At 30.4% G+C, this 25,893-nt stretch overlaps 1 protein-coding gene across 1 annotated transcript in view; it reads left to right on the top strand.

Annotated features, from left to right (window-relative positions):
* LOC105832667 overlaps positions 1-25,893 on the top strand; it is a gene marked incomplete at its 5' end in the record, with an annotated part of 371,331 nt that overhangs the window by 85,509 nt on the left and 259,929 nt on the right. Inside the window, 1 exon segment of the mRNA XM_012673815.3 lies at positions 25,439-25,650. Coding sequence (XP_012529269.1) covers positions 25,518-25,650 — 133 coding nt within the window.

The following is a 25,893-nucleotide window of genomic DNA, read 5'->3' as shown; positions in this document are numbered from 1 at the left end:
CTTTTAAAGAATATTATAGAGCAGGATTATGACATTATGACAATAATAAGAGTGTATTCATTAATATTGAATTAACATTAATGTTGAATATTTGTTAAAATATATTTTGATAGTAGACATAAGTAAGTATAAACATAATTTTTTCCAATAATTATATTACAATTCAAATTTTGATCTACTCTTATTTTTTTGTAAATTTATTGTTTGTAATGACAATGTAAAAGTTTCTTTAGATTACTTGAAATATTTTAATTAAAGAGTTTTTTATATAAATTAAACCAAACAAGTTTATTTTTAAAAAAGTCTGAGCTATGACGCCAAATTATGCTCTATTAATAACGTCACTATAAAATGTGCTCTATTAGTATTATGCTTTATTAGTAATGTCAATTTTTTTCCTGCAGGAATTAAATAGCAAATAGTAATATAAATATATGCAGATAATAAATATTTTGTATGTAGGCAAAGAGATTTTTTATTCTTATTTTTAAAAATAAAATAAAATAAAATGTGTCTTCAAAATACCAATTAGTTTAAAATTTTGTTTTTATATATGTTTGGATAGAAATGGTCATATTTAAACAAAAATATAAATACAAAAATGTTTTTGTGTTAAAAGCAATTTGTAAAATTTTTTTAATGAAAAATAAAGAAGTATTACTTTATATCTTAAACAATATTTCCTTCTTTTTTTAGCATTATCAATGTTATTAAAAAAGATAAATGTAAAATAACATCGAATAAATAAATTATAAATAAAATTCCTGCAAGAACCAGACAAGTTCAAAAGTTTTTTCTTATTTTTTTTAAATGTATTCTGAAAATATTAATTAGACTCTACAGTTTCTTATATTTATCATAATCTAGGATTCTACAATCTGTTACGGGTTTCCCCATCCGACCTCGTAACCGACATATGTAGATCGCGACTAAGCATTCGGCGAAATATCAACGTAGCAAAAGAAAAAGATCGCGCAACTCCGAGCGCGACAATGAGAAAATAACGCAACGGTCCAATTAGAGCCAAATAATCGAAATTCAGACGCAGCAGCCTTGCCGAGTAGCAGGAACGCTGATCGGCAAGGGTGCAACGTAACCCAGAAAACTGGAATAAAAAAGGAAAGCCCAACGCCAAGTCGGGCTCAGTCATAATCAATCTGTCGCGTTATTCTGTCACGTAACACTGCTGTAAAAGTAATCCATCAAGTGAAGTTAAGTAGTGAAATAAAGTGTACATATTATCCACGTCGAGAGTGCCTTAATTAAACCCCAGTCCTCGGGAGCGCGCTCCCGAGCAAGCAGAGTGCAGCTAATAATAAGTGACCAGCGGTGCAAAGGGCCGCTGGACGGAGGACGGACCCCAACGTGCACGGAGAGGCACGACAAATCTATATCCAATAGTATTTTTATATCTATTATGCAGAGGAGAGAAGATAAACTAGATATAGGATTCTGAAATTTATAATATCTCGTAATTTGTGTTGAATTTTGAGAATAATTATGCAAATTACTTGTTACATATAGTTTAGATATTATATTAATATGGCCACCGGGGCTATTAATGTTTATTGTGTTGACATAAGAGTTGCATTTCGATATTGTAAACAATCGAAAGTTTTATAGGTATGTATTATTTTTTACGTTATTTTGAGAAATATATTAGACATTAATTTTTTTAATTTAGTATAACTTGAAGGGCTTGAAAATGGTCAAATGACATAATTGAATTTAATGTTTAACATATTGTGTGCATGCATTTGACATGTAAAGTTATCTTGCTTGCGTTCAGGGTTATGGACCATTTGGGAGTGTCGCGAGTCAGAGTTCCATAATCCTCCCACACATAATTTGGTATTATATATTTGCGATACTTTTTAGCTAACATTGTTTGTTATAATACTTTTATCATGATGTAAAAAGAAAAGTGATTTATTTTTGAAGATGCGTAAAGGTGCCTTTTGACGCTTGATGCTTATTTTCAGCGTCAAAAGACATCACGTGACTAAAAATAAAGATACCCATTCGTCATTTTTAGTCACGTGATGTCTTTTGACGCTAAAAGCGTCAAGCGTCAGCGTAAAAAGGTACCTTAATAGCAATCAATCGTTGGGTCAATATGTTGAAAAAAACAACAAAATGACTATATATACATGTACATATTAACACATGTAAGATTGTTTTTGTTAGTATTAAATTTTCAGATGCATTTTGACTAAATGTGATTGGTTGCTTTACCGTTTACCCCTATCACTACATGCACAATGATTCACTGATCTTACATTATGACTTATATTGTGCAACGTCACAAGTGCCAAAGATTTTTTACAAATTTTTTACTTGCTTTCAAGGCCGGCAAAATTTCCAGTGTAGAGTTCTGTTATCGGTTAGATTAAGAGGAGAAGGGGGTAGCCAAAAAACTGTAACAAATTTTTATTTTGTATTTTAAAATGGGGCCTTTAATTTGTTGAGAAATAAAATTTCTTGATTTATCAAATCAACAAATGACATATAATGTTACTGCAAGATAAGTTCAAAACAGATCTAACGAGATATAACTAATACTATATGTCATTTGTTGATTTTATAAATCAAGGAATTTCATTTTTTAACAAATTAAAGCCCCATTTTATAAAAATTTTTTAGTTTTTTTGACTATCCTGACCATATAATGTTACAGTTCATGGCGGTAGCTCTTGTCACAATTCATAAATAATTTGGTTGGTCAAATTCCGAGTGTGAAATTTCCACACTCAGATTAATCTGAATGTGGAATTATCCACACACTCCATATAATAAGTTGCCGGCCATGCTTGCTGTTGTGTGATACTACGTACAAGATGTTTACATATTTTTTACTTACTTTTGTGATACCAATGTGCAAAATTCACCAAAGAGCGTTAGTTTTTTATTTTTATGTTTTGATAAAAATGATTTTGAGAATATTTGTTGATAATGTTCTATATCCCCATAGGTTCTATATTTCCACTAAGCATATTCCCACCGCAATCTTTTGCCTTTTTCAGTAAACTGTTAATTATGTTCGTTATGTATACCCGAAGAACTTATGCTTATAACAAGATTGGTTGAACTCTATGAGTAACTAACTTGTACCGACAAGAGTTATACCACATAAATATTTATTGAGTTATTTAAATAAAACAAAATGGTGGGGTTCATACCCCTTTCTTTTCTCCAATCAGAAAAAATTACAATATTCATAAAATAGACGATTTAACCCTTAGAAAAATTTACTTTAAATAAAGTTAAAGTTTCAAAAATTACCTTACAAATCTGAAAGTTTACTAAAGAAATTTTTATATATAGGTAATTTTTAGGTAATTTAGGATATGTCAAGGTTAATATAAAGTAATTCAAGCCTTCTTGTAAGAAAAAATTATGTAAAACTTACTGCATAGAAAATTGCATATTATTTTGTGCATGAATTTCTGCAGTTTTTATAGATTTTTGTACAAAGTTTTCATCTTCAGAATTTTTCTGCAGAATATTTTTTAGAATTTTATGTAATGTTTTTTGAAGTTTTTTGCCTTCGGAAAAAATTACATAAAATTCTGCAAAATTTTTTGCAGAAAAATTCTAAAGGTAGTACAAAACTTTGTACAAAAATCTGTAAAAACTGCAGAAATTCATGCACAAAAATATGCAACTTTTTGTGCAGTAATTTTTGTATAATTTTTTTCTACGGATTTTTTCAAGGGGAATAAGAATTTTATAATTTTAATTTTGTTTGGATTTGTTTGATTTTGATTGTAGGAAACTCTTTAATTGTATTAATTGTGTATATTATTTTCTTCTTTCTTGGAACAACATTTTGGTTGGTTGTATAAATGTTGTATAATATAATATGTTACATAAACTGCTATGTTACTAAGAATTTAGAAAATGTTATAAAGTAGAAGTCTATTATTGAAAGTACTGAAACATTTACTTAATGTTGAAATAAATTCTGATTTATCAATTGGTTGAATTGGCAGATTTTTTAGTTAATATTCAGTTTTATAAAAATAATATTCTCTGCGTTTGCGTTATATATGTTGTAAAGTTCTTCTTAAGTACCACAATTACGAGTATATACGGATAAATCGTGATATACGTGCAATTATATTTTTACGACGAGCTCTTTAAAAGTTAGCTCCTTGTCGCTAGGAGCGCATCCCTTACATACCAAACTCTCCAGGCTTTCGACAAAAAGCAGCTTACCCTCAACATTTTACGACAGCTCAAGCATGTCCCGGCTATAGTGCGAGGCCGAATTGCCCCCGCGAAATATATCCACTTTGCTCGAATTTCAAGAGAGACGGTGGGATCCTTAAAGAGGCAACTCTCTCGTAATCTCCGAAGCCGCACATTCGAGGGAGGTCTTAGACGGGAATATCCCTTACGAACCTCAGCTCGAATTCCACAAAGACATGAATTGACCACGACTTTGGATGCTCAATAAAGACACTCGTATTAATGTCTTCTTTCAGCACAATGATGTACTTCGTTAATGATTTATCGATATCTTGTATGCTTGTTGCAGTTCCGACAGTTATTGTTGTGATTGTCTTTCCAGTGTTTCGATGTCGTATCTTCTGCATTGAAATTTTGATAGGTATTTTTAATATTAAAAAATTTTGCTATTGATTTAATAAATTAATAAAACATTTTTCTCTGATATTTAAAAAATTGAAATTTAGGAACCTAAATGCTATACAATATAATTTCATTATATCGTGTATCATGCAAATTTAAATATATAATTATTTGCTAATGTTATTTGCATATGGACAGTGAGTTACTTGCGCCATGCTTATAGATTATTTACATGCATGCATTGTCTGCTCGCTTAATACTACTTTTCTTATGTATAAACAATGTAAAGAAGAAAATGTTTTTCCACCTGCAATTTTACTCACGTGCAAAAGTAGGAAATGTCTTTTCACACGCTTACCTCTGAATTCTCCTCGATTTTTCACGCCTTTTCTCACGAGCAACTCTGTGAAAAAAAACTGTAAGTTTCTTTTGGAATAAGAATAAAAAATAATGATAAAGAGGCTGCTTTTAAATATATACTTAGATGATAAAAAATTACAAATAGGAGAGATTAAGAATGAAAGTAATGGTTTTAAAGTTCCTAGCGCCCTTAAACTATATTACTTATATTTAGATTTTTCTTACTTTAGAAAAGATGGCTTTATTTTTTTAATTATTACATAATATTAAAAAATAAAAAGTTTTTTAATAATAAACACATTTTTTTGCAAGTTGTATTTTGTTAATCATGTATCTTTAGACAAGTTTCAACAATAATTAACAACAATTACGACAATTTTACAAGTTATTATATTACATTTTACAAGTTTTTTAATTATTCAATACGCGGTTTAAAAAACTTGAAAATGTATATAAATTCACTGATAAAATGTTAAGTAAATAGATAAAAAATCTGTTCTACTTTGAAAACTGCTTCTTTATTCGAACAAGCAGCTTATCGATCTTTGAATCCGGGCAAAAGTAACAACATGTTTTATAAATAAGTTCTATCTCTTTATGTGACATAATTCTTGTCGGTACAAGTTTGTTAACCATAAAGTTCTATCAATCATGTTATAAGCATAAGTTTTTCATATTTACATAACAAGCATAATTGACAATTTATTGAATAAAAAAAAAGATTGCGATTATGTAACTTGTATGGGGATATGGAACCAACAAATATACAGGGTGAAATGTAACCGGAAGGCATCCCGTAATAGAAAGATAGAAGGGGGGGGGGGATTAAGATGAACATATAAATCCAATATTGTTTTTGGTTAGGTTTTGAGTTAGGTCTTGGGTTAGGTCCACCAATAATCGAGGTATTAATTTTTCAAATTATGCGAATGAAAGCGCACCGAGAGAAGAGCTCAATCCGCTCGAGCCATAACACGGAAGAAAAAATTTATCGTAAATGTATGATGAGCTTTCATTAAATTACTGTTTCACAATTACGATAGAAATTAATTAAATTATTTGCCGATTTTACGTTAATATCTCGATTATTGGTGGACTTAACCTAAGACAATATTGAACTTTTGTGTTCATCTCGATCCCGTCTATCTTTCTGCTACGAGATGGCTTCCGGTTACATTTCACCCGGTATATTTTAAAAATCATTTTTATTATAAACAATAAAAAATTAATGCTCTCTGGTGGATTTTGCATATCAGTATCACAAAAGCATCCGTATCTTATATATTCAGTCTCAAAATTTTGAAGAAAATTAATTCAATCGGAGTTAAATGCATTGCTTGCGAATAATGTATTTTTAATTAAAAAAATGAATTAACTGTTATTTTAAATAATTAGTGATATAATTACGAAGAATTTTTCCATTTAATCATGTTTCTTAAATTAATATCTTTAGACTTTTAATAATCTTATGTACAACTTATATAAAAGATACAGATATTTACGTTAAAAATTGCAAGATCTATAAGCGTGCTCATGATGACACTGACGAAGTTAGGCTCGAAGATACATACGATACCTCCCTAAAGGGCATAACGTTAACTGCGTGTTCTAGGGAGCTTCCGTTAAAGGGCGCAACTTGTGCCCACACTCGTGCAATATCTCCAAAACTTGCACAATATCAGCGGGACCGGGAGGAGGTCCACGTGGATCTTCGAGTTTGCGTCTTTCGTACTTCCGAGAGGAGAAACTTTGAAACGTTACCCGTTTCAGAAGAAGTTCCATGACCCAGAGCGTTTCGTGCCTCTTGTAATATTCCGACAGACGCTGCACGCTCCCAGAGATGGGTGGTGTGTGATGGTGGTGTGTGAAGTAATGAGCGAGAATTAATATTAATTACATGATTGTCAACGCATAGTTGACTCTTGGTAACTCGCTTGAGTACTCGTCGGACTACTCAAAGTCTCAGTCTTGTCGAAAGCGGAAGTTTGACTTATAGAGATGTCAAATGAAGAGAACTTCTGCGCGAGTCTACAAAGATGTAACCTATTTAGATACAACCTAAATAACGAAGTAAAACATGTCGTTCCGAATTATTTGTTCGTTTTACACGTTTCGGTATTTCAGAAAAGGATACGGACAGGAGTCGAGTTCCACGGTGGTTTCTATTCTCTCGACAGATTTGCCTACTTAAGCATCGTTTGCATCTCTCCAGCGGCGTTTGTTTCCTTCGGAGTTACGTGTGTGTAGTTGTAGTGCTTTTGTGCACGCGCGCGTACGTTTATAGTTATTTTCTGTTATCTTCAAGTTAGAATAATGCAACGCAGCTCACATTATGCAAATTACATTTAATGTTTGGTTCGAGATCTCTATCGTTATTTATGTTCTTAAAATACGTTCTCTCTCTCTCTCTCTCTCTCTCTCTCTCTCCTTATTCTGTGACTTAATGTCACAGTTTATTCGCGGCACGAAAACGTAAACCATTATTGATGTTACCGCGAGTCGCAGTGACTTACTGTGACAAAGACAGGCGTTGACAGTTGGATCACGTAGTTAATATCATACCTTTGCAAGGAGACGTCTAGGTGACAGAGCTAATGGCATACCATAAGCGCTTTCTTGCCTGACGTTGTCTGTCTTTCCGATGTTACTGATGAGTGTCTTTGAGACATTCCAGGATAGCGTAACTTCAGTGTGAATATTATGAGGAACATGAAACCCTGCAAACTATAAAATACAATTTTTCATATAAATAATCAAGCATACTTACACTGAGAAAAAAATGTTGTTAATATGAAATGTTGTTACTAAATTTTTCAACTTAATTTAATTTCTTCAGTTCAAGTACTTGTTCATTTAACTATACATAAAATACTTGACTTTTAATTTAAATGTTTATATATTTGGCTGAAGTATATAAATATACACTGCTCTTATTTTTTACATAATACAAAATAAATATAAATATGTGAAATCGTAAGAAACCGTCTTTTTAAAAAAAGAACGAAAAATTTATTTTCTCTATAAAAATAATGATGTGAAGTAAATGCGCCAACTATAAAAACGGATGTTTATACAAAATTTATTTATTATTACTTTGTAATATTAAAATGTTATAATGTAAATGTTTAATAATGTAATTTTATATATATTATTAAAATAAACATTGTTATAATGGTAAAGTGTTTTGATTAACATATTAACATTAGATAGAAACCAAAAAAAGCATAATAAAAATAAATGTTATATTTAAAAAAACTTGACGTTGTTATAAAAAAGTAAGATTATACACAGACAAAAAAATGTAATATAGTCAATAACATATGTGATTGCGGGCTGCCAACTACATAAAATACTCAATACAATAATATTTGCTATTAATGCAAATACAATGTTGATACTGCAATAGCATAAATTATTGTATTGAGTATATCTGTAATTGGCAGCCCGCAATAACATATCTTATGGAATATATTATATTTTTTTTCAGTGTATATGATATATAAATATATTACTTAATATTCATTGGTTTTTTATTCTCGCAAAGTGAATGACAGCAATTTATCATTATATTAATATGCAGTATATATTTTAGAGGAGACTGTCATAGGTAAATCTCAAAGTCCTCTGGTGTTGAATTAATGTACTGGACAAGAACAATGACATTTCTTAAAAAGAAATTTCGCATTTCGGACTTTGCATTGCAATATCTTCTCTTGTAGGAAAGCAATATCTTCTCATGTAGAGATAAAAATCAAAACAGTTTTCTTATACAGATGAAATCTAAGCTTTCGATTGAGCCTAGTTAGAACTCGATTGGTTCAGTCGTTATTGAAATATGATAATCTCGTATGCTCGCAAGTCGCGTATTCATGTATAATACACGAACGTCTTGCACTGCGTTTACTTGGCGCGTTCACTACCGTGTCCCGTGATTTGAAATAAAGAAATTTAATTAAGTTGAAAAATTTAGTCAAATTAACAACTTTTTTCGGTGTAAATATAGAATAATTTTGAGAAATATAATATGATGGTTTATATTTAGGATTTTTTGCATTTCCGTAAGTTAAACGAAGATTCGCTTTCTTTCTTATTTAAAAAAATTTGTATATATTTTTGAGAATATTTAAATATTTATTGAAATAAAAGACGTTTTTATTTCAACGAAAGAGTTTTATATTTATTACGTAATTTCAATATTAAATTTGTGAAAAAGATTGCATACGTCTATCATTAAAATCTTATCAAATTACTAAAATTTTCATTTTATTTATGTATATGTAAGTATATAAGTATATGCAAAAATTTTTTTTTAATAATTAAACAATCTTTTGCGATTCCGCACAAGTTATATACATCTCAATAAAAAAATGATATATGCGATTAAAAAATATAGATTTATATAAATAAGTTTTTTCAAAATAAATAGCATCTTGTCAATAAGCAAAATCGTATTTTTTGACCGACTCGCTTATTTTTGGATCCGACCTATTTTAAAAATCTAAAAAAAATCCAAAAACAATTGTTTTTAAATTTCTTGTATCCGATATATTGTATACATTTTTCTTTTTTATTGAGTATTTAAAGCTTCTGCCTCCTCGATGCAGCTATATTGAATTTGTGAGGCATGAAACGAGATATTGACAACCCAATTTTTGCGTCCGTACCATTTGCAAATAAAAATAAATTTGGATAAAATAACAGATCACTATAATACATTTGTAAGACATAGCGAATGCTATTCTTTTTCCTTGATAGTCAATACATAAAATAAATGTGATACGAGATCGATTTTTGCATGTAAAGAGGAAAATCTTTCTTTTATCCGTATAATAGTTACTATAATTAAAATTCGCCATATTTTGAGAATTTTACAAGCACGCCATAGTACTAGGATACAGTGAATAATTACAATATAACATAGACTTAAAAGTTGGGTTGTCAACGTATCCTTTCTCGTCTATGATGTCACAAATTCAGTATAGCTGTTGTAAGGGATTAAGAATCTTAATCCTTCGCATATACATTGAGTGGTTACCACCTATAACTAAAAATTTAGCGCTTTGTACCTTTTAAATACCGTAATAAACGGAAAAAGAAACTCAGAAACTGCAAAAATTGCAAATCTTTTTTTAATTGTGAAATGTAATAATTTTTTAAAATATGAAATTTCTTAAATTTTAATACCAAAATGTAAATACTTTTTATAAATGTTAAAGTTAATCCATGACTTTTTTCAGAATTTTAGCATAAATATTTTATATACATATTGTTATTTGTTTATCAATTTAATTTTTATTAGTTATATTTATAATGTTTAGTATTGTATATTTGCATACAAATATTTTACTTATATTATATATAATAGTTTTATTTTAGTAAAATAATATTGTATGTAGCCCCACATTGTGAAGCCCCTTGAATGACAAATTAACTTTACGCGCGCGTGCGTGTGTGTCTATGTGAGTTTGATTCTTGGAAAATAAAGTGAGATTTTCCTCACAAGAGATTTCGAAATCTCAAGATTGAGTATATTGATTTTAATCGGACTGGTCACAATCGAAAGTTTGTATCAATATTACCATAAAAAAACCTTAAAAAGGTAAAAAAGATACGCCAAGTACATAAACGCGTGCTTTCCAAAATAAATTTGAGATCAATACAGTTAGCCAAGTATATTTTAAAAGACTTTAAGAAATTTATTAAATATCTATTTAAAAATTGCTTAAACGGGTTTGATGATTAAATGATTAAAATCAACCAACGGGATTATAGTGAAGCAAAAACTTGGCGTACCCGGCTCGTATTTTTTCTGAATTTCCAAGGCTCTATGTCTATGTTATTGATATTGATAAATATATATACAAGAATGCAATTAATGTGACTCGGATATTGCTTTACTATCTGTCAATTTCTGCTTTATTATATGTTATCACTTATATTCCCATTTTTCAAATAATTTTTGAATAGAACCATTTTTGAATGCATTTATATACTTGACATATATACTTGACATATCTTTTTTAACTTTGTGAAGTTTTTTATAAGTTATTATTTTTTTTATTATTTTATTCGTACAAATAATTTTCATATTGTATAACTTTTCATATTGTATAATAAATTGATCATTTTAAGTCGGGCGTTTTAAGCCGGGCACGCCAAGTTTTTGCTTCACTATAATCCCGTTGGTTGATTTTAATCATTTAATCATCAAACCCGTTTAGGCAATTTTTTAATAGATATTTAATAAATTTCTTAAAGTCTTTTAAAATATACTTGGCTAACTGTATTGATCTCAAATTTATTTTGGAAAGCACGCGTTTATGTACTTGGCGTATCTTTTTTATCTTTTTAAGGTTTTTTTATGGGATTTCACTCCTTTTTGTAAAAATTAAAGAATTACTTCTTTTTTTAATTACATTAAGTTTTATTATACATATTTTTAAATGTGTTAATTTGATATGTATGTATGTATGTATGTTTAATATGTATATATTTTTTATAATTTATTTTATTTTATTTGTTCTGCAAAAAATATGAATGCGTTTTTAGCATTTCGAGGCCAATTGCATTTCTTTATACTTAAATCGTTTATTTATTGACACCTATTTTGCGCTTTTAGTACATATCATGTTTGTATAATGTACATCGATTATATTTTCATTGTGATGAAAGATTGTACTAATAATTTTATATTTATTTGCATTGAGAGATAAAGTTAAGTTAAAATTATAAAATTATTTGCTTTGTCCCTTTTTCCTTTTTTTCATTTTCTCGTACTCTCTTTTCCTCTTTCTTTTTCTCGTTTCCCTTTCACCATCTTTTTATTCTCTCTATTATACATATATTATACATCTATAATTGTAATTATAGCTTGAATATTCAGAAGCTTGTAATTTTATTAATTGTTAATATTTTATTATTAATATTTTTGACATTTACATATATATCATGTATTTGTTTATATTATATATTTATTTTATTTTTGTTAACTTATTAGACTTTTTTCGCGTAATAAATATTCACCATTTACATTATAAAATAATTTTTTATATATTTTGGTTTTATAAAATTGTATGTAGGCATATTGTGAAGCCTCTTGAACGACAAACCGGCTTTGCGTGTGTGTGTGCATGTACAAGTGAATCTGTGGAAAATAACTCAAATAAGCTTTTTCGCGCAAAAGATCTCAAGATCACACAATTATTAAGTTTATAATATTTTTTCGCGTACCAATACTCACCACTTACATTACGAAATAATTTTTATTTTAGTTTTATAAAATTATATGTAGGCACATTGTGAAGCCCCTTGAACGACAAACCGGCTTTGCGTGTGTGTGTACATGTGAATGAGAAAAATAATCCAAGTGAGCTTTTTCGCGCAAGAGATTACGAGATCTCAGAAATGAGTGTACCAATTTTACTCAGAGTGGTCGCAATCGAAAGCTCACATCAATATTATATAACAAAATTGCCATTAAATTTTTTATTATGATTTTAGTTTCTGAGATATTTTAACTGAAAGTGAATTTGACAGCTAAATTCCAGATAAAGTTTAGTAGCGGCGTGACATTTGCGCAGTGAAGTTTGCGTCATTTGCATCATGCAGCAGGATTCTTTATGTACTTGGCGTCGCACCGCTACCGCGTCGCTTGATATAATAAAGTTGCCATTAGATTTTTGATTATGGTTTTAGTTTCTAAAATATTTTAACTGAAAGTGAGATTGACAGCTAAATTCCAAATAAAACTACAGCGTTGCGACATTTGCGCGTGAAGTTCGTGTTACACAGTAGTCACACCAAGTACATAAAAAATGCACTATCGCGTCGTTTGATATAATAATATGTTTTCACTTACATTTAAAAGCCGATAAGCACAAGGCTTGAGTACTTGATTTCAATTATATTTTATTGTAATTATTGTAAATTGTAACAGAATATTGAATAATTTCGAAAGTATATGCTTGCATGATCTAAATACTAAAAACACGTACATGTTTATTTATTAAATGGTAGTCGGTGTATTGTTATCTAAACTGTTTTAATAAGTGGTATACTTGTAGCTGTGATAATTAGTATTTACTGTTTTTTAGTAATTTTTACTTCAGACTTAGTGTATCGTCACTGAAAGATCAGTGTATTTATTTCACTGATTGATAAATTATAAGTGTATCACTAAAAGTCAATTTTCATTAATTCACTGATTGTAATTTAGAGAGGGCAACGAGATGATGGGTAAATTTACAAAGTTTGTGCCTTTTGGATCTCACGTGACACGAATCGAAGAGTTGAAGACGTGATACTCGCGCGATACTCCTGCATAAACACAGTATATGTTGGGGAATTTTGCGCGTACTACAAAATACGCCATTATAATTGAATTATGAACTTTTACGTGGACGTGTTCTTAGATAAATTATCTTTTATAAAATATAAGTTATCGTATATTTTTTTGTGCTTTTGTATGCAATGTCCATAATTTCCTCTCAGAAATATCTTGGAGACACGCGGTAAGCCGACTATTATTCTCCTTAAACTGTCGCGAGACAAGAAATATGAATACTTCGAGGAGTCTCGAAAATCCTCTTTTCACTCGTCGTTTCGCTCCCCCACATTACTTCTTCATTCGAACTCTCCTAAAACATTCTTTCTTACGGGAAGATCTCGAGTATGGCGGTGCGCACCGCAGCGTAGCGTTCCTTCAACTCTTTACTCAGTAACGACGCTGCTCCTCGAAGCGAGACATCAAAGTTCCCGGTTCCTCAAGACGAGACGCCAGGTGAATGCAAGCTGCCAAATGGAAGATCCGCACGCACAGCATCCGCACCACGCGCGGTATTGCCGCCGCAACGGCTTGTGAAGATGCACGCTGGTTGGTGAACGCTTCGGTGCACGTTGGAAAGCTTCTGGGTCACGAACGAATGTCGGTAGGGGTTACGCCCCGACCGACGCGACGTCTGCTTCGTTATTTCCAGAGCGCGTGAGAAATACACACGGATGGAAAGACGAAGCGATGCGGCGGAGCGGAATTCCCTAAAGTTTCTTTCTCACCCCCGTAGAAGTGTCGTGAAGACGGCTCGTGTATGGTTGTAACAAACAACCAAGATCCGGTTGCAAATGTAAGCGCGGAACTTATCGAAGTAGTCGGTGAAATGAAGAAGAGCATAGAAGCGTTGCTCCTTCATGTTCTCGGAAACGAGCGAAAACGCGGTCTGTAGACTGCGCCAGCTGCACGCTGCCGGAAATCTTACGATTATGGTCATTGCGCCAGTTTGGACACCATATCGCCGTTGCAAGTGCCGGGATAAGGCGAGGCCCCGAAACTTGCCAGACCGTTAACGTAGTTTGGATGGCGCTCGTAGATGATGAAGTTATCGTTGCGCCAAAGGTGACGAAGTTAATATCGCCCGTCGCGAGTGAGACATTATGACCGCGTAGCGACGTGGTCTACTAATCTAAGCTGTGATATTCTCAGAAATATTTCCGGATCTGGAAAATCTGCTTGGAATGTCTGCTTTCCCTACGTCAACTCTCAAGTTTCGAGAGTGATGGTTGGATTCGTATGTGTCGATGAACTTGTTGAACTTAAAGCTATCAAGAGAGTTGAACATCAAAGTTACACAGTGTTCAAGCACGCGGTCGATCGAACGTTACACCTACGAGAATTCGTCGTTTCCGAGTTTCAACTGACGAAGTTGACAGTATCTCTTTGACTGAATCTTTTTGATTCGCATTCTAGGTCAAGTTTACATTAAACACGAGTTAAGTCAGCTGTTAGTGACTATTTACTTAACATATTAAACGCTTACGTCGCGATTGGGTTACGTCGACAGTATTTTGTCGACAATTCGTGTGATATGCAGGACTGACTTAGCTTATTATGGTACTTTGACAACCAAGGAAGTTTGCCGCGGCTTTTTACCAAAGAGAGATCACAAATGAAAACATGCTCTTAAAATCCAGTTTATATAATATAAATGCAAAAGTTCTTTGTATGTATATTATATACACATATAATTTCAAATCTTAACTTTATACACCCTTTAATTTTGTCAAAAAATAATAATAAATATAAAAATTTTAAAGCCATAAAATTAATAAACTATTTACTTTACAAGATAAAGATCATAAAAAAAAGAAACGAGTTAAGTTTTACAATTCTAAAATTAATCGATACAACTAATTGACTTTTTCTAATGCATACGAATACAGATTAGATTAATACGAATCTAGAATATCGAAATATTAAGAACATTGCTATTATTGTCAAAGTGGCAACAAAATACATTATAATCATCCATATTGCAGTTATATTTATACATTTGAAAAAAGTTAATTGGTTTTAAAACATTGCAATAATTTTTTTTCTTTTTTGGAGATCTGTTATTTTACCAGTGTTTAATTTATTTAATGATTCAAAAACCTTTAAGATAAAAGTACATAATATACAAGAACATGTAATATGGAACATCGTAATATCTCAAGAAATAAATAACGATATTTATTGACAATTATATAAATTACTTCTTTATATAGATAGTCATATTGTATTTTGAGCACTAGTCAAGAATTCGTCGTTAAAAGAGAAGCATGTGTCTTTCAAGATCAAGAAAATATTTTATAGCCGATTAAAATATCCAGATATATTTCAGACAACGTAAAAATTTTCATTTCTTTATATTAAAAAAAATTTTTTATTTTGTATTTTTTATGTTAACATAAAAATATAAAATATTTTTTTTATGTTTACACAAAAAATATTTATTTCTTTATACTTTTAAATAAAATAAATATACCTTATTCATATAAAAATTTGTTTTTGTATTTTTACATAAATTCTGAGATGTTCCATATTTGATAATATTTTTTCTGATCGATGATTTCGTCATTTTTTGTTTTTTTTGTATAATTTAAAAGCTTTTTGTTATTTAAAAATTATTGATATTACATATGAATCTTAAACAATTTTGTCCTAATTTGGTGTTTATTTTATTCAAGAAAATCTATTTCTTTATTTTTAACAATATATTTGTAAAATCGAGTGTTTTATGTGGATATAGTTCCGAAAACAACTTACCTCCGATTTTTTTGAAACTACGTATTCTTACGTATTTTAGGGCGCTGATGAATATGATAGTGAATATTGGCGCAAATTTGATTTTCATGGCGAAAACCATGAAAAAACCATAAAAATGGTTTTTTCCATTTATTTCCGTAAATAATGGGAATTTCTAAAAATACTTCAAACAAGAGTTGTAGATTTCATCAAAATGCATATTTTATGTCCTATTTATTTTGCCATAAAAAACAGTACTTTTTGAGAAAAACGACGTTAAATGTTTAAAAATTTATACAATTCATCTAACACACGTCAAGTTTTATTAGTTAATTTTAGTGCTTTTAACTATATTTAAGTGCATTATACACACACACACACACACACACACACACACACACACACACACACACACACACACACACACACACACACACACACACACACACACACACACACACACAATGTGTTTTTGTGTGTAGAACACGAATCTGGCAGAAAAAAGTGTCGCTCTGTCCCGCAAGACGAGATATTAATCGTTAAAGTTCACTATTTGACAAGTTATGAAACATACCGACGAAATGTTGTGACTGAACATGGTCCCGTGGTCCCATGGCCATATATTTTTACATATTTTGACTGAGAGAGAATCAATATATTATCAAAAAACGAATAGGCGGGGTGGGGCTCCGCCCCTCCCCCTGCACCCTCTCCCCATAATTTTTTCTAACCTAACCCACACATTTTAAAGTCGATATTTGGTGATTGCGAAAATATTGGAAATGAACAGCGTGGAAAATCGCAAATAGTGATACTGTACAAGCGTGGATGTCGTTTATTTTACGTTTTACAAATACGACACATGATATCAGTGCTTTACGTAAAGTAAACGACGTCCACGCTTGTACAGTACCACATAGGTTTGACTTTCCACGCTTTTATTTTCAATATTTTCACATTAACCAAATATCGACTTTAAAATGTGTGGGTTAGGTTAGGAAAAATTTCGGGCGAAGCTCCTCCCCCGCCCACGCGTTTTCTGATATTATATTAATTTTTTTCAGTCAAAATATATGGCCACGGGACCATGTTCAGTCGCAACATTTCGTCTGTATGACAGGTTTCATAACCTGTCAAATAGTGAACTTTAACGATTAATATCTCATCTCGCGGGGCAGAGCGACACTTTTTTCCGCTAGATTCGTGTTCTATGCACAAAAACATACAATATTGTTAAATTTTAACAAATTCGGAGAACAGTGAACTCTCCTTAAGTATTACCTGATTATAAAGTATTAAAATTACCTAATAAAACTCGACGTGTGTTAGATAAGTTGTATAAAGTTTTGAACATTTAACGTCGTTTTTTTCAAAAACTACTCTTTTTATGGCAAAAATAAATAGGACATAAAATATGTATTTCGATGAGATCTACAACTTTTGTTTGAAGTATTTTTAGAAACTTCCATTATTTACGGAAATAAATAGAAAAAAACCATTTTTATGGTTTTTTCATGGTTTTTGCCATGAAAATCAAATTTGCGCCAATATTCACTATCATATTCGTAATCAGCGCCCCAAAATACGTAAGAATACGTAGTTTCAAAAAAATCGGAGGTAAGTTGTTTTCGGAACTTTATCCTTTTATGTTATCTTTACTCAATTGTCATATTGCCTTTACCCAAATTTATTACGATTTATATTAATAAAAAAACTGTCTAAAGCTAAGAATTTGAGATTCTTAATATGAATATGAAAAATTATTTTTTGCAACAAATTACATTTTAAAATTGTATTTTTATTGAATTTTTCTTTGTTAAACTTCTCCTAATACTTTGACAGACAGGAACATTTGATTTTATTACCGCTTCTTAAATAAACCTATCTTTCCCTATTTGCTTTTATTTTCACAAAAAAGTAAAACTGACAAAATTGACAAATTAACTCAAGAACAAAGATAATTTGATATTAAAAAAATAAAAATAACCAATAATTAGAAAGCAGATAATCACAATACGATGGAAATCTTGTAAAAATTCAATAACGTTTTTGACCTCAGTAGAAGCCGAACGGAATAATACAAAAGGGAGCGGAATACGAGAACGGAGGTTTGCAAGATGTAACGTTAGCTCGCATGTGATTTGCCCGGTCATCAGAATAGAAGCGCAGCTGCAAAACGCTCGCCCAACCCTTTCATTCGACGTTTCGCATTCGAAATTAGCAGCCGGAGAGAAGAACTTTGATGTTCGAGTCGCTGGTACGTTGTCACGTTGCCGGTGCGACGGTGGTCTTCGAGTAATTGCATCGGTGAAGGGTCGTTCTATGTGATGTCGATAGACGCCGCGAGCCGGAAAAAAGAGTCAGTGGGCAGAGACTTGCAAAGAATTCGTCTCGTTTCTTCTTTAGACTTTATATTAATTTTCTTCCTAAGCTGTTGAAACTATGACGGTTGTGTAAATGAATTGTAAAAAAATTCGATTTATAATTGGAAATAGCGTTTAATTACTGAATAAGCGTTTGCTCGGTCGAGAGAAAATTTTGTGCGAATGTTTCTTCCTGCATGTTTCCGACCGAGAAAACACCGCAGAAAGGATGCGCTGAAAAGAGTTCAGTAGTAAAGAAGAAGCTTTTAAAAAAAATTAACTCTTTCTCATTTTAAAGAAATAAAATTTTAAAATAAGATATTAACGGTGTACCAATAACTTGACGTAAAAGATTTTATCAGCATTTGATATTCAATAAAATATCACTGATGCATGAATATGAATGAAGACTCTGCAAGAGTCTTACTTGTCGGCAATCTGAATAATTTAATTCAATTTTCTGAATTTAAATAATGATAATAAGAGGATATAGACCGATATGTATAAATACACAATCAATAAAGAATAAGTCTCTCGATCATAGTTGGATATTTATGCTGATATTTACTTGTGTGATTTTAAATGCCTTTCACAATTCATTTAACTGTGAACAAAATAGATTTTTCCGTTTTTAACACAAAGTTATAAATGAACAAGAATAGTAATATCACGATTTGAAATTATTAATCAATTTTATAATAATACTAATAGGCATCTGTTTCTTTTTTTCTTTACAAATATTATAAATGTAAATAATTTTGTAGCGAAAAAATAACACCTTAGTCTCAGTTTCTTAATTTGGTATATATTATACATCTCCTACATTTGCAATACTATTATACATTTGCAATATACAATATTGCATGTTGATGCAACAGTCGACAAGAGACATACGATGGAAGATTTAGATAAAAAATCTCAGCTTGTCAAAGTAACACGATTTAGACATACTCTTACGCAAACGAGTCTTTATACTTTTTGTTCTACACAAAGAAAACTTTGTAGCTTGTAACTCGGAATTAGGTTTATGCTACGTATTTCCTTAATGCATAAAAGATGCAATATATTGAATTGTTTTACATGACAATTTAATAGCGTAAAAATAACGTTTATAGTGAGAAATTTTTAAATTTGAACTATGCCAATTTTCCAGTCAAAATAAATCATTATTTTACATAATATTAAATAACAACTTAATAGCGTAAAAATAATGTTTATACTGCAAAATTTTTAATAGTTTTAAATTTAAACTATTTTACTGTACAAAAAAATAAAACATTTGTATTAAAATCAGTCTTTTTTTAAATTTTTGACAAGAAGTAAGAAGTGCCATTTTTTCATTTAAAATAAATCATTGTTTAATAATATTATCGTAATTTAATTATTAAATATATGTCAGTGTTGAGTCTTAGATTTAAAACGCAATTCTAATCGTTTTTAGTTAAATTTTTACACATATGTGAGTATTAATATTATATAATATAATATGATTATGTTATTTGAATATTTTGCGTAAAATTAATATTTTTTAATGTTAAAAAATAACACAATTTGTAGATAAATGAACAAGTAACGTAAAAATAATTTAATTTTGAAACATAAATTTGAAAACATAAAATTTGTGTCAACATATTTTTTTTATCTCTTTTAATTGTAATTTGACGAATATAGTATTATTCCTCAATCTGTTCTGAACTGAGGGATACCATTCATTTGTACGTATAAGTTACATATAATTTGTATTTTGAAGCGAATATTTTTATGAACAAGGATAAACGAATGACTCTACATTATCTCGATCAAGTTTGATGGGAAGTTCAGCATTCTCTTAACTTCATTACTTTTCTTCATCTATAACTGTAACTTAATTTAGTTACATTTTTTTGGTAATTAATAATTATACTATTATGATATACCCAAAAAAAGTTTTTGCTAAACAGATTTCTTAATATCACAAACAAAATGTATCGCCAATTTTTGTATCAGCTAGAATTTTGGCTATAGAATTTGGAAATTCACTCAGCTAGATTGATTAGATACAACCCAGTAAACACTGATTCGTAACATTTATGTGATCATTATGGAACAATGTTCCACTGTTCTCGTAATAGTTACGTCATTTTCCAGTTACAATTTGGTCAAAATGTCAGCACATTCTGGGCAACAAAATCGGAAAAAGAGAGAGGGAACATATACATAATGGTTTCGTATAAAATAACATTACGTATATGAAGTCACATTTACGTATAAAATAACGTTACTTTTACGTATAAGCTGACTTTTATAAATTAATGTAAAATGCTCGTAAAATTACGTACCAGAAAGATTCTTCTTGTAACTATTATGTCGTTTTTACTTTATTTTTCTTAAAAAGGATTTCTTACCGAAGCTAAAATTTAGCCATAACAGCTAAGATGTGTTTTTAAGACGTAATAAAAAATACATATGCCCCGAAAGCTCACTATGATAACATAGATTGATCCGGTTTCTGTCACCGTTGGTGGTCTGTTTATGTAGCCTTTGGAGTGTAAATTGCATTAGGAGAAAGATGCCGCGTGCGTCGTCTAGCGGCAATCCGCGAACTACATACTTTTTAAATTTATATAATATAGAATAAGTTCTAATCGGCTGATATGTAAATAGATTTTACCTGGTTCAAGTAGAATGTTATTGATTTTAATAGATTGCGTATATACTAACTACAAAACTATTTTACTAAATGCAGTATGTAAACTAAAAAGATATAATAATTACAAGAGGCTATAATCAAAATTTCCGCATAATTGTAAATTATTTATTATTTAACAAATTATTATTTTTATTTTTATTTAATAAAATTATATTTCTTCTTATGCTTAGTAAATAATTAATAAGTAATAATAGTAACAGTGGGAAGTCCAGAATGGATTACAGTGATTCACGTGGCACGGAAGGTGTTAAAGATATATGATGTCGTAATAACATTATCACATTTATGCTACATTAACAAAACTTTTATGTTAAGCTCATTGAAGTCATCAAAATTACATAATTGTTACGTATTAAACATGATGTCACAATAACATTATCACATTTATGCTGCATTTACAAAATTTTTATATTACGCTCATTGACGTCATCAAAATTACGTAATTGTTATGTATTAAACATGATGTCACAATAACATTATTACATTTATGCTGCATTTACGAAATTTTTATGTTACGTTCATTGACGTTATCAAAATTACGTAATTGTTATGTATTAAACATGATGGCGCAATAACATTACAATAGTAACATCACATTTACGAAACATTAACATTTGGCTTATTGACGTCAACAAAATTATGTAAATGTTACGTAACTATGCAACGAAAAAGTGACAACACAGACATACGTAACAGTTATAGTCTCGTTACGTCAATGACATACTTGTCACATTATTAGTTCGTTGTGCTGGTCTGTAACATTTATGTGCAATATGTTTTATAAATGTTCCGTAAATGCTCACAGCGTGTTCATTGGGAATATATATACATATCAGTATTTGCTAATTATTTATCTCAGCAAATTTTTACACACATAATTTTTGTTGTAGTTGCAAGATCATTTTCTTGAGTGTATTTTAGTAGTTACTTTTTTGAGAATATGCGCTAAAATTTTTAATCAACAACCGGAAAAAGTCTAGTTTACACAAAAGAAATTATATCTTAAAATAGAGTAATTGCAGTATTACCCTTTGTAATCACACTTCTGAAAAAATTAATTCTAATTACATGGGGTCATTTTGATCCTAATGATTTTGAACACTTGCGGCACCAAAAGTATACGTCCTATGGAGAACTAAAACATCTTACACATGATTTGTATATTAAAGACCATGTTTTCATAATTGAAATAATCAATTTTTATGTTTGAAGTATTGAGAAAAATTCTTGATAAAAAAAAGATAATAAAAGCCTCTTTATTCAAAAATTCATAGCTCTTCCAATTTTTTACAATTTTACCTTAAAAATTAGGATTTTACTCTTGAGATATCATACTTGGAAAAAAAAAACTGGGTACTCCAAAAAGTATATTTATTTTAAAGATTAAATTCGATAATTTTGAGGCAAAAATGTGATAATTTAGTAGATTGTGTTTATATTTAATTATAAAAATAATTTAATAAATTTTTATTTTTCAAAATTAATTCAATTTTTTTCTTTAGTTTTTACTCTATAATCGAGTGTGAACGCAAATTATACGCTATCTAAATATTGAGAAACCAGAGAGAAAAGTCAGTAAAAATTAATTTGACGGAAACACAATATTACTTATTACTTTTTGAAGCGTTTGGAGAACAAAAATGGCGGAAAAATAATTGCCCGAAATTAACAAAAAACTTACGTTCTAATCACTCCGGGGTCACCGTGATCCAGATTTCAAAACGTCTACTTCAAACGACAGCTGAAAGCATACTGATGTTTTACGAGTTATGGCGAGTACAGTCATGAACTAGATACCTCAAACCATCAGCGATACAGGTCATGCTTTTGAGAATTTAGTACTCGTAATATTGATGTAAAAATTTTTTAGGGTTAAATAGATCCCAGGTCATTACAAAGAGTTAATATGCTAAATGATTACACTACAATTAAGAAACTTTTATTAAATATTGTATAATAGGTATTCCGAGTTCTGCGTCTGTGAAACATACGTTTAGCATTGGTGGCTCTATAATGACGCTACAAAGAGGTCATCTTAATGATGAATAAGATAATTAAAAGTGAGGAATTTAAAATTAAAATAAGGAAAATGATATTTATTATAAAATCTTTATTGCTAGTTTTAGGATAGAATCATCAAAATGATTTTTATAAATAAATTGTGCTGATTATTGCTGATAGCTCCGTATCCCCATTCTATTACGTGTATGTGTACATATATATATATATGTATAGATTTTAATAGAAATTAATTTTATTATAATACTAAGCCATTTTATCATTCTACAAAACTTCAAATTTTTAATTTAAATTGTTATGTTGGGTAATTCTAAACGAAAATGTTCTTGATATTGGCAGAAATTATTCGGAGAACTTATCTAATATCTCGCGACGGAATCGGGAAATTTCGAGATCGACGAACCTGTTTACTCACATTAATAGGCATTATCGGTTTCCTTCGCGTCATGGTAGGATGATCACCGAACTATACCGCATCTCAAATAGCCTAATGCGTTCCAATCGATTCTCATCCACCGCAAGTAGAATTGGGCGATCAATATCTATTGTTCTCTTGAAGACTTGAACATCAGCAAATCAATCTTAATCAATTTACATGTTTCTAGTATATTAGTTATATGTATACATAATCGAATCACTTTCTTTATACTCATAACAACATGCTATGTATAGCGCTAAAAAATAAAAAGAACGTAAATAAATAAAGTACACTCAAAAAAAAAGATCTTGCAACTTCAACAAAAATTATATATGTGTAAATCTAGCTGAGATAGATAAATAATTAGCAAATACTGTGATATGTATATGTATTGCACCTAATCAATCTAGCTGAGAAAAGCAGAATTTTCAACTTCTGTACGTGACAGCCAAAATTCTAGCTGAAATTGGTGACACATTTTGATTGTGATATAAGAAAGTCTATATCAGCTAAAAATGTTTTTGGGTTTATAAAAGATAGTTAAAAATTTGAGTATCTTCCAAATAAATTTTAATTTCTTCATACAATAAATTTATTAGTAAGAATTTATAAGAAATGTCTTATAATTCGAAACTTGCTATATTGAGAGGAAATTATTTGGACCGAAGTATAGACGCATATATATAATACAATTTCTCTTGTTCGAACAAACATCAAATTAATTGAGCATATTATATAGTTGTAATTAATCTGTAGATAATTCAATAGATACCATTATTAATACAGTGTTATAACGACAAAATGTGTTGTTATATCGACACAGTGGCTTGTTTGTCAAATTAATAAATTATTAATTGTTTTCTTTGCAATGTATGTTTGCATCGTATTAAATGCTATTTTCTGTATATATATGTATAATCTATCTAAATAATGTTAATATTTATCCAGCAAAAGAAGATTCCTCGACAGTTTTCATAAATTTAATATTTTATTATCTTTTTACTTTTATTATCTTTCAGAATAATTCTGACATAAATCTAAAAGTCATCCTTAAAGTAATTTAAATCGCATATTCTTTTTATTCTTCCCGCAAAATGTTATTGTTAGAATCAATATCGCGACATGAATTAGATGGATTCGACGAGAAGGTAAAATAACGTAAACATGTAAGAAATTCTTTTTATTTTTTTACTAAGCGATTGGTTTATAATCTGTCTTTAATACAATCTTTATTCTTACTTTTAATAAAGTTATACAATGTTTGAATAGCTATATGTTATATCATTTTTTTAACAGAAGACCTTTTAAAAGATATTGGAGGCTGCTGAAAAAAATATTAAAGGAGAAAATCTGTTTTTCATTGCGTTTTCCTTCAAAATTGCTTACAATGACTCGATATTTAAATCGTACTTGTGCTAATCGGGAAAAATTTTGGAGTTTTGAAGAACAGAGAGCAATTTGTTGAGGAAAATTGTGTCAGAAACAAATATCTTTTTGCAACATTATTTATCTTGATCAAGAGATCTTCTGGTAAAAAAGTAGTACATTTCATTGGCGATTGTTTAAGCATGATATGACTTTATTTTAACAAAGATATAATCTATATTAAAGACAAATGGTCGATTAATTTCTTATTAAAAAAGTATAATATTTCCTAGGTATATCTACATTACTTTGCCGTATATATTGGCGTAACTGTAGCTGCGACAAAAGAGCAACAGTAAAAGTCGCGTTAAGAATTTCCGAGCGCCTCATACCGGTGTGACTAATATCCCATCGTTTCTCTCACGAAACAAGCTCTCGACGTCTCGGTTTGCGTCGCGCTGCGGTACGAAGCAGGTCTCGATTATCTTTCCGTAGATACGGACCGAGACGCGAGAGAACTGATCGCTAGAATGACACACTCGTGCTACATCGTTTGGTGCTTACTTTGCTTGTAGAGTGCCGGTGAATGAGGGTGCGAGGGACGCATACGGGGGGGGAAGACGACGGCCTTGAGGCAGGTTCGAACGGGAAAATATGGTGCACGAGGGCACGGGTCTATGGCACGCGGCGGGATTCAACGCATCGAAGTGGCTGATGATCATAATACATGGATACCGGGTCACCACTCTCGTCCTGTACATTCTGCTCAACGTACTGGTGCGCACCGGTGAGTATAACCACCTTCCGGTTTCCCCTTCAGCACGGAGTATGTTTTTCCGCGGGTTGTTTGCGCACGTCTCCCTCGTCGTCAAAGCCGAGCGGATTCCGCTGCGTAAAAGAGGCAACTCCGAGCGCTACTCGTATTGACTGTCTCCTTTTATTTTATCCACTTGACATTCGCGTATTCTCCCGAAAGTTTGCTCTACAAATATTAAGCTCCTTTCAGTTTAAATATTGAAATTTTTTTATG

The sequence above is a fragment of the Monomorium pharaonis genome, chromosome 4 (genome assembly GCF_013373865.1).
Source record: "Monomorium pharaonis isolate MP-MQ-018 chromosome 4, ASM1337386v2, whole genome shotgun sequence".
Taxonomy (NCBI): domain Eukaryota; kingdom Metazoa; phylum Arthropoda; class Insecta; order Hymenoptera; family Formicidae; genus Monomorium; species Monomorium pharaonis.
The sequence above is the reverse complement of the archived record's forward strand: the minus strand, read 5'-3'. Positions and strand labels throughout refer to the sequence as shown.